The sequence below is a fragment of the Cotesia glomerata genome, linkage group LG2 (assembly GCF_020080835.1).
Source record: "Cotesia glomerata isolate CgM1 linkage group LG2, MPM_Cglom_v2.3, whole genome shotgun sequence".
NCBI classification, from domain to species: domain Eukaryota; kingdom Metazoa; phylum Arthropoda; class Insecta; order Hymenoptera; family Braconidae; genus Cotesia; species Cotesia glomerata.
The window spans coordinates 12880666-12891747 of record NC_058159.1 but is presented as its reverse complement, the minus strand read 5'-3'; the positions used below and the strand labels follow the sequence as shown (position 1 = coordinate 12891747).

Below are 11082 nucleotides of genomic sequence, written 5' to 3'. Positions count from 1 at the left end.
TCATGTGGAAGTCATATTGACGGCAAATAGAATTCAAACGCATTCCGGATGAATCTGAAGAATATGGAAAGAAAGTTAGATAGATTGTAATGATTTTGGTTATAACTGAGGACGTAAAATAGAAATATTAAAAAGGAATTTGAAAATTTAACAAAGTATTATTTTGTTTTGGTTAAAAAAATTAATTTTAAATAATAAATTTTGTAAATGAATTTAGTTTCTGAAGAGTTATCCGATTGTTGATAAGCTGCCTCGGACAAATAAATTTGGCATGGGATCTGAGAGATTTACTACTTCCTTAGTGTAATATACCATCCGAAACAGTTTAAGAATTTGGCAGAAAAATTTTACAAAGAAATAAAAGTTATGCAAAACCATTTTAAAAATTTTGAGATTTTCAAAACTTAGCGAACCGAATGAATAAAATTTTCACGTAAATTGAATGCATGATACCTGCTACGGAATCCGATCCCGACCTAGCGGGTCAAATCAAAAGTAAGAGGCTTTACAATAATTTGATACCCATCGCGAGAAATAGTTTGTGATAGTTTTAGAGTTTCAAAACGTTGAGATTTGATGAAAACTTGGTTGCAAATGGGGTAAACCAATAACTTCCCTTGAATTTTTAAATTTTCAATTTTCTAGAGGAAAGTTAAAAATTCTACCAGTTATTTTGAACAGGTTGATTAAAAAGTTTGGTAGAACCTCCCTGAATTTCCCTAAATACCCGTATGAATTTTTGTAGGAAACCACGTAAAGCTTTCACTCCAAATTTTTATGGAGTTAAAGATGAAAAATTGGATCTTAGTAAATTTTAGAGAAAATCTATAATCACAATGGCAGAGCTTTGGTTTGTTTGTCCTGCCGATAATTGCAGACAACCACTTCCGAAACCAGATCGGCTTGAATACCATACCATAAATTAGCCTAAAGCGTAAGTTTCGAGAGTTGCCTAGTATAGATTTAGTGATCTATCTGGAGCTCATATTTTTTGACTTAGAATTTAATGAATCTTTGATTGTAACTAACACCTTATCTCGATCCTGATTTGTTCCAAATAAATTTTTTAATTCTCTATGGCTGAAGGTTTATATATTAGGCAGATTTCTTCACCTTATGAGGACCTGCAATTTATTTAACTCGAAACTCTCAATGCTCATTAAAATTTTTTCAAACTCAATTTATTATTCATTTTTGTAAGGAAGATCAACGGAAATGTTAGTAATGATTGCAACATTAAAAGTTATAAATGAATATTTAGCTTTTGAACAATTATATTGGATAAAGGTGCATGCCAATTCCTTGATAGAATTGAGAGTCTGTGCAAAGTCAAAACAATGACTCTAATTAAATTTCAAGTTTAGATTTAAAATGTAACTTATAAAGCGCCCAGCGGAGCGGTAAGCGAGTAATAGCTTGTAGTAACAATAAACCGGTTAAATCGGATTAAAACATGACATTTTGAACTCTTGAAAAGTGGAGAGAAACCAATTAGTATTTACTTGGCAATGAACGCAACAAGAACATAAGTTTTATTTTCAAAATCCTCGAAAACAAATACAGTTTTTAAGTCAATTAATTATGAGTCATTGTGTTATGAATATTAAATAACAACACCGCTTACAGGGAACCTGCTTAAAGTTTTCATGTTTATAAGTGCTTGAAGAAAAACAATATGGTTTGGGTGACCCTAGAACCTACAGAACGCTGACAAAAAACAAATTCTTCCTGTAGTAATTTAATTAATAACTAAAATAATTTGTGATTAAGAATTTATGAACAAAAATTTCATAAAAATTTGTTATTTGTGATTTATAACCACAAATGTTGGGGAATCGGTGGGAGGAAAGCCCAGTAGCTTTGCAATAATAACACCATGTGAACCTAACTGCCTAGCCTGTAATGGTGAGGACGAGTACCTTGCTAATTGTGTTTTATCTGTCTGAATTATTTTGAACATTGAACAGAATTTACAATTTGAATCCAAGGTTTTGGTCAGTAGAAATTGAGCATTGAGGAGGAACCCGAAATGTTAGTAAGAACTGTAACATTTTGCCTGAATTGGAATTGATGTTTTTAATTAGTGGTTATTGGCTAATACCTATGAGGCAAAGAATCTCAGACTGTAATTGTTGTCCGAGGCAAAGCCGATGGTCAACAAACATATGATCTGAGGCTTGCTTCCCGTGGAGGTATACTTATTTTGCTAATTTAGCAGGAAGCAACTTATAGTGGTGCGGGCTGGGAAAAGTTGATTTCTGTCATTTATTAAAAAATTTTTTTTGAATTAACTATCACTGAAACCATATTTTCAAAGAATCTTGCAAAAATGTTTGTTATTAACTAACATATTTATTATTCCAGTTTTGGAAGAAAATTTTGTTATGGTTCGTATATTAATTTAACAACCTAAGCTATCAAGATCGCACAAATGCCAAACCTTGATTGTGTTTTAATTAGTTTAATTATCCCAAGAATTTTATAGTTAAACATATGAAACAAGAATGTTTCTAGAGCTAGAAATAATGATAATTGTTTCCTTTAATAAAATTAGATCTGATGTAGACATTTTGTACTAGTCCCCAACTGAAATAAAATGTCTGTCCAATTCTAATCATTAATAAAAATTTATCAATAAATTAGTCTTGAATTTTCTTTAGTTAATATTGAATGTTTGTAGGATAAATTTTACGGGAGAGGGAAATATTAAACCCTAGACTGAACCTGAAATTGACCAAAGTGCCAAGGCAGAGGAGAAGAATCTGATGTCCCAACCACTCAGAATTCCAGCCAAATTATAATCATTGAGGAAACCAAAAGTAATCGAGGTTTTGAATAAAGGACATTGTTGAACAGTTATTCTTTCTTTCATATATAGAGGCAATCACTATAGTATAAGTTTTAGTCAAACATAATTTATAGCTATAACATGAATCTGTGAAAGGTAATTAATGAACACGAATTATGTAAAAAACAGTTAATTTCACAATCCTGTGTTAAATTATTGGCCAAGTGTTTACAACTCTGACTTTTCAATATTTAATGAAAGTCTCTAAACTCAGTCTCTTTTAACTTGAAATTTTTTAATAGTGATATCATCTTTTGGTCTTTACTCAGATTTAACCTCTAAATCATTTGAATTCCATTGGTGCCTAAAAATTATGACTCCACATTGAGCGATATTCAGCGTGGACTCACCTTCTGTGAATTTCCAATCTATGATTACCTGGACAAGCTGACTGAACAGTATTTGCCGAATTTTTATTCTCCACGACTCCATCTGTCCAATCTTATAATGGTTTTTGAAATGCAAAAGAACTTTCTTCGAATCATTGAATCTTGGAGTATTCTGTTCATAGCATTTGAGTAAAAATTATTTTCAAAACCTTTGATTTTGTATTTCAAAGTTTAATGTTGACTCTGAAATGTTGTTAAGGAGCAGTCTCATGGGAATGATTTTCATAGATTTGGACTTCACTTTTGCCTTCATAAAATTTAAATAAAAGGATTTTCAAATAATGAATTATTCACCATGAAAAAAAAAAAAACTAATTTGATTATAATATTGGAATTTATAGTATGATGAAGTACACGTAGTGAACTAAACTTTGACCTCGAAATTAGACAATACATTTATTTATGTTGTTTTCTTTGGAAGCATTTACTGAATCATATGAAACTTAAAAATATAATTTGACTTTTTGTATGAACATGGAATGATGTCATGGATTACAATAAACCTATTATGCATTTTTTTTTTTTTTTTTTTTTCCAAAGCAGATTCTGCAGTTACCGGCGGAATCCACAACTTTACGGGATGTTTCTTGATCAACTAGTGCATTTAAGTTCACCCTTTTTTATCTTCCACGACTTCCATTTCGTCCAATCTTTATACGGTTCTTTTGGAAATGCAAAAAAAGAAACTTTCTTCGACCATTTCGACTCCGGTCAATTTATATTCGTTCATAGCATTGAGTAAAATATTTTCAAAACTTTCTTTGATTTGTATTTCTTCGTCATTTACTGGCGATTCTCGGAATGTTCATGACTTGAACATGTTGTTAAGAGTAGTCTTATAACATTTTATAGGGATTGACTTTCACTTTTGCTCTATGTGTACTAAAATAAAGATTTTCGTACAATTTTAAATTATTCAACTTATTAAAAAAAAAAAAAAAAACACGATTATAATATTGAATTATAAAGATGAAGTACATCGCAGTAACTAAACTAATCTCGAAATGATACATTTATTTTATACTATGTTGTTTTTTCACATTACTGACTCCATATAAACTAAAAATATAATTATCTCTTTTTTTGTATGAGATAATGATGAATGATTATTATGATTATAATAAAATCATTATAAGCATTTTTTCTTTTTTTTTTTTTTTTTTTCCAAAGCAGATTCAATCATTAAATGACATTTGTAATATTCATTTGACATGTCCCGATACACAAAATAAAGTTTTGGGATGCGAAGTAAACAAGTAAGTAAAATATTAAGATATAATATTACGGTTTATTTTCTTAAATGCTAGAAATGTACGAAAAAAATTATTATTGATGAATTCATATCAAAATTAATATAAAAACGATATTTTCTTGCTGGTCAATGTAGATATGCTTTTAAGGGATGTTCACTCCCTTAAACTACTACCTCTTTCGGAAAAACCCCGAAAGACGTATTCTCTACTTTTTTTTCCTCCTTCTTCCTGATTGCTGCTGGTTTCTGGTTGAAACTATCGAATAGTTTTTTATATAAAGTTTTGTGTATTTTCGAACCCCTCATAACTTTTGTTCTATCCATTGTTTTATAATAAAACCAAAAGCAATTTTCTTTTTGCATGATTTTCCAACCCTGAAAATTATGCAATTGGTCCCATTCGATTATTTAAACTGCAAGTATGCGAAACTTGAAAAACACCCCTTTGGAGGCTAACTTTTGAGGGGTAGTTTCACCCCCTAGAAATGTTTTTCCGCAGATAAAAAAAAATACGTGTCTCTTAGATTTCGACGGAGAATAACATATCTCAGTTTCATCAAAATCGGAGGGGGACACCGGAGAGAGTTTCCTTGTAAGTATATCACTGATATTAAAGGAAGTAATTGTTTATGTTAAAATAAATTCAAGTTTTATGAATGCCATCGTTCCATTTACCACCTTCAATCACTAAGAAGCAACGCCATGGACCATTGTGTTATCAGTGAATCATTACTGCGTCATGTATAAGTAATTAAAGTTATTAGACTGATTCATGGGCTAGATTCTGCTACACTCTAAATTACATTTATCAGGTAAAGGGCGCTGACATTTGTGAGAGCTGGTCGTTCATTGAAATTTAAAGACTTGAGTGACTAAAATTTAATCCGCAAAATTTTGATTACTTAAGGAACGTTTTCGAATAAAAAAAATGGTCTGAAGGTATGCAATAGCTTATATCAATTTAATTTTACAGATTAAATAATATAATCAAATTTTTATACCGCAATATACAATATACAAGTCGTTCTTTTCCTTCAAAATGTTAACAAATGGGAAAGCAAACATCTATGAATATTTTAAGAATTTATATACAACTTAATGCATACAGTATGAAATTAATATTGGCAACAAATTAGCTATACATAATTTTTTACGTCGATTTTATACTGTGTAAATAGATTTACTATAGAACTATATAACCGAACTTTAACAAAAAACAATAGTAAGAATAGTTAGTTAGCTCACCTCACTATCATGACGCCAGATCATCGTCGGGGGTGGATCTGGAGCATATTTGACCAGACACGTTAAGTTAATAGTGCTGCCTTTATTCACATAAAGATCGGGTTGACCAACTATTATAGTGACCGGTTCTGCAACATATTTATGCAAATTACACGAGCTATAAAATCACATTTATGGATTAAGATTAGCTTATTTTCATTTACTTTCTCTATCGAGCAGTAATAACCTTTTTCTAACTATTTAATCAATTTATAAGTTTAATGTAACTTCATGATATTGATTTAATGGATACTTTAGTATTTGGCATCAGTCTTGAATTTTTTCGTTAAGTCTATTAAAAATCCTCATTAAATAAAACGATCAAACAGTATTCGTTTTTTTTTATCATTTATAGCAATTTAAGTAAATACATCATGTATAACTTCTAATGAACGTTCAGCATATGAGGAATCATTTTTAGTTCTTTCGTTTTTTCAGGGAAAGTGCTCATCATAAAGACCATAAGTTTCTATGAGTAAAACCGGAAAACAACAAATACTTTCAAGAGTGGCTTCTCATTACTTGCAGCCCCAATCTGGATACATTGACAGTGTCGCAGTAGAATAAATTTTTTTATACCAAAGCCTTGTCAATTCTTAAATACTAATCTATATCAATGTCTCGCGAAATCTGTATTCTTTCTAATTCTTTAGTGCTTCACCAGAAAAAAATTGTGAGAATCCAATGCCAAGTACTGAAGAGTTAAGAAAGTTTTTTACTTAATAATCTAATATAATCAATCTTACCAACTATGGTTAAATACACAGGATGCCCAATTGGTGGAGTAGTTGATATTTGGCATTCGTAGAAACCGGAATCTTTTCTTTGAGGATAACGGATTTTAAGGGTCCACTCCTCAGTATGTGGATAATGCTGGGCTTCAAATCGTTGGTCACTCGTATAGGTATATCGTCCCACGGTTAATAAGTGAATATCCCGATGTCTCACCCAGGATACCTGTCAATAACCACAATCAATTGAAAAAAAGATGATGTTCGCAATCTAACTATCACTTTTTATATTCTGTATTTCAGGATTATGCTTCAAATAAGTGTAACTTAAAACATAACGCTTAATGACGTGATTGGGATTGATATCTTATAATAATGCTTTTCGGATGTGTTTAACGTCTTAATCGGGAAGTGTATGATAGCGATTATATACACAGTAATCAATTAGAAGGATGTCATTTTATTGATCGCACTGACCCCCACGAAAAAAACTTATAATTAGAATATAAAACAAAAAATCAGGAAAACGGTTGACCCTGAAGGCCATCCCTGCAACTTCCCGCTAATTTCATACCCAGGCGCTTGAAATATTGCACTTATGATGTTTTTGAGCTCTTCGACCACAAAAATACAATTTATGTGTTATTTTAAGCTCTCCGAGCTCAAAGAGATAGCTCTTCTATGCTTTTGAGCACGAAGAGCTTAGAAATAGACAAGTAGAAGTTTGATGAAACACGATTTTTTGAATTTTCAAACCGCAGTAACTTTTGAATGAATCAACCGATTTTCACACGCTTGGTGGAAATCGATGTAGTTTTTTGAGCTCTATAAAAAATTTCGAATAAAAAAATTAATCTGATGAAACATTTCGGAGTTATTACAAAAAAAACACTTTTTTCGATTTTTTTCGACAACGATATCTCACGAACGCATCAACCGATTCTGACGCACTTGGTGGCGATCGATGCGGGTTTTCAAGGTTAAGAGCTGATTAGTTTTTTAAGGTCGACCAGTTCAGCCAATTCGGAGATATTTTAAAAAAAGAAAAAAAAACTACTTTTTTCACATTTTTTGCAATTTCGCGAAATCTACCTGTCCGAATTGGTTTCAACTTACAGGAAATGTAAGTTTGGCAAAGCCCTTTTGAATGACACAATCTGCGATCAAATCGGCTAAGCCGTTCAGAAGTTATAAGAGGTTTACACACACACACACACACACACACACACACACACACACACACACACACACACACACACACACACACACACACACACACGCACATACATTCCTCGGTTTTCTGAATCCTATCTTCCAATAATATGATGCGCTGATCATTTTCTTTTTCTCGCCTTTCCATTTCTGGTTCCTGACGTCAATAACTTCTTTAAGGGCATCACCTTTATGACACTTATAGTTTATTTCTTCTTTCCTTTTCTCCATTTTACCGTTTGTTGTCTTTAATTCTTCCATTGTTTTAAGGGGCCATCCATAAATTACGTCACATGAATTTCAGGACTTTTCAACCCCTCTCCCCGTCCTTGTCACAGGTTGTCACATTTTCTGAACCTCCCCCTTGATGTGACGTCACACATTTTTCAATTTTATGCATGTATTTAAAAATAATTATAAAGAAACAGTTATTTTCATTTTTTAGAAAAGCGAGCAAGCACTCGCCGACGATTTAAACCTACTCAGACCCTTATTGTTTAGAACTCTTGAGAATTTTAGTATCTCACTTGCATTACAACGCCGCTTTAGAAGTTAAATGTTGTTGCGTGAGAGATAATCTTATAACGAGAGTGCTGAAGGATTAATAAATATAAATTGAGTTCGTAAATATTTTAAATTTTTTATTCACATATACAGTGCGCGTCATTGATTCGTACCGGTTGAAAATTTTATGGTAAAATAGAAAAATGAAAATTTCGACATTTGTAAATTAAGAAATCAATAAAACGAAAATCTTTATAAGCATCAATTTAAACAAAATTGAAAAAATAATTCACTGAAAATAAATAACTCAAAATATCAATCACAATTAAAATAGAAACTGAAAATATTAGCAATTAAAATGATTACACACCATAAAATAAATAAAAGTAAAATTATAATACTAAAAAAAAAGATAACAATATAATTGGATAATTTTAAAATTTATCAAATATAAATATAGACATTGAATTAAATAAAATGAACTGAATTCAGAGAAGTCAGTAAAAAGACATTTGAATATTTATATTTATAAAAATATTGACAGTTATTAATATATGAATTCTTAAGCAATAAACATCTATAAATATAGACCAGCAAATTTAGAAACCCGTGATTTTAGACATCTGTAAATTTTGATTTGTATAAATTCATAAATTCAAATAAAAATACAATTAAATATATAATTGCTTGCAATTTACGAGGTAATAAAAAATTAAAACAAAACTTCTATAATACTCGAGAGCACTCGACTACAACCCTTAGATGTTTACGGGTCGGTTTTCTAGGAGGTTGCGGATCAGGCAGCAGCGAGATTCTCCACACTCCAAAAAATAACCTAGACATTTTTTAAATAGTAAGTGTCGTGTTTATCAGAGTTAGCTACTCATGGAGGTTTACAGAGTCGGTACTCCAGGAGATTGCGGATCAGGCAGCGGCAGGATTCCCTGCACTCCAAAAAATAATCTAGACATTTTTATGATAGCGTGTGTATTTTTTTAGACTGATCCGCAACTTCCTGGAGGACGACAAACCTCCATGAGTAGACAATTTTAAAACAGTGAGTGTCGTATTTATCACAGTTAGCTACTCATGGGGGTTTGTGAACTATTTTTTAAAGTGAATTATTTTTTCAATTTTGTTTAAATTGATGCTTATAAAGATTTTCCTTTTATTGATTTCTTTATTTACAGATGTCGAAATTTTGATTTTTCTATTTTACCATAAAATTTTCAACCGTCACGAATCAATGACGCGCACTGTAAGTTTCACGTTTGAGTAATTCAAATTTTAACATGTGACCTCACAAAGCTTTTGACCCCCCCCCCCTGCCCCTTGTCACACAATATCACATTCTGGTGATACCTTCCCCCCCTCCTTTAAGGTGTGACGTAATTTATGGATGACCCCTTACTGAATGCATTCTCAATACGCCCACTTTGTACTGCACTACTTCTGATAGTAGTAGTGTGTCTGCCAATTTTAGTCGTTTAATTATAACATGAATTTTGCGTTCTACCATTTTTTGCATGCTATCATGCTTGCTAGCTACTTTACCGACAGCTTCAGACAGCTTATACTTTACATACTCTATGTAGAACTAGAAAATTTGAACTTGCTCTATTCAACTTTCTTTTTTCGTAGACAACAAATTATACAGTAATTAAAGGACTGAAGGCGATATAAAATAGTCTGAGAGCTATAAAAGAATTACTAAAGAATGAATTTGGAGTAAAAATTGACCCAGATGACTTTCGGCTGCAGAACAGTGCCAGAAAAGTGGTAATAGTGAATCTAAGCAAACGAGGAGTTTGGAGGGGAAGGGGAAAAATAGATTATGATAAACAATTGTTTATCAACTTAAGTTGGTTTGAGGAGAAAAGTTACTGTGACAGCCGAAAAAATAAGTGATTTTCGGGAATTTTTTTGATTCTGAAAATAAAGAAATATCAGGATCGTTTATTTTATTTATATTATTGAGTATACAGCCAACAATTTCAACATAAGTTTTTATTAAAAACTATTAAATAAGCTTAAAGACATGACCGTTGCCGTAGACCCTGAAAAATTGCGAAGGCAATCGAAAGACAAGAAACGCGGAAAGAAAATTACATCAGAGTGACTGAAAAGAAAGAATTATGTATATGTAGGGACTCTCAATATGTGAATCAAAGCGATTCACAGATAAATTATTGAGCCACCTACGAAAGAGAAGAAAGTGCGTCTATGATTGGCTGTATGAGTCTATGTGGCTGAAGAAGAAGATAAAAAGTTAAAGGTATTTTGCCGGGGGTAAGGCGTTTCGTGTCAACGATGATACACACTATTTAGATACTAGGTCGGAATCGCAGTTTTATATTGAGCGGTGAATTTAGTGAGGGTATTGTATGGGTAGTAACACCAGCAACATCTTACGTGTCATGCTAATTTTCCCCAAACGAATCTGTTGCTGTCTTTCGGTAGATGGTAAATAATCTTGAAAAAATCATCCGCGAGATGATAATTATAAGCGGAGACTTTGATGTCAACTCTGCCGATTGAGGAATGAATGAAGTGACACGAATAACTCCAAGCTCCTGGACATAGTGGCGAGTTTAGATTTTAGTCATTACACAGGTCCACAAAAAAAAAAGTGGTCTGTGCTGTGTGTGCGACACATACTTTCCGACGTATTTTTTATCGCTGAACACGAATCTGAAGTCAAAATTGGGGGTCAAACTGCAAAAAACGGAGAAAAGTCGAAAAAAACCGATAAAATCCATTATCTTATAGTATTTTCCGTATGTTATGATCAAATTGCAGTTCCTGCTTTGTTTTTTTCTTTAGCATCAATCACTGATTCGCAAATATGTTTATTTGCCACTG

General features: G+C 31.9%; 1 protein-coding gene across 2 annotated transcripts in view; it reads right to left on the bottom strand.

Moving 5' to 3' along the window:
• The window catches only part of LOC123259932 (guanine nucleotide-binding protein-like 1), a 189907-nt gene that overhangs the window by 21207 nt on the left and 157618 nt on the right, over positions 1–11082 (bottom strand). For both annotated transcript variants that reach the window (XM_044720757.1, XM_044720758.1), the window contains exons 6-7: positions 6520–6730; positions 5735–5862 (exon numbers count right to left, since the gene is read on the bottom strand). In XM_044720757.1, coding sequence (XP_044576692.1) covers positions 5735–5862; positions 6520–6730 — 339 coding nt within the window. The remainder of the gene's footprint in view (positions 1–5734; positions 5863–6519; positions 6731–11082) is intronic.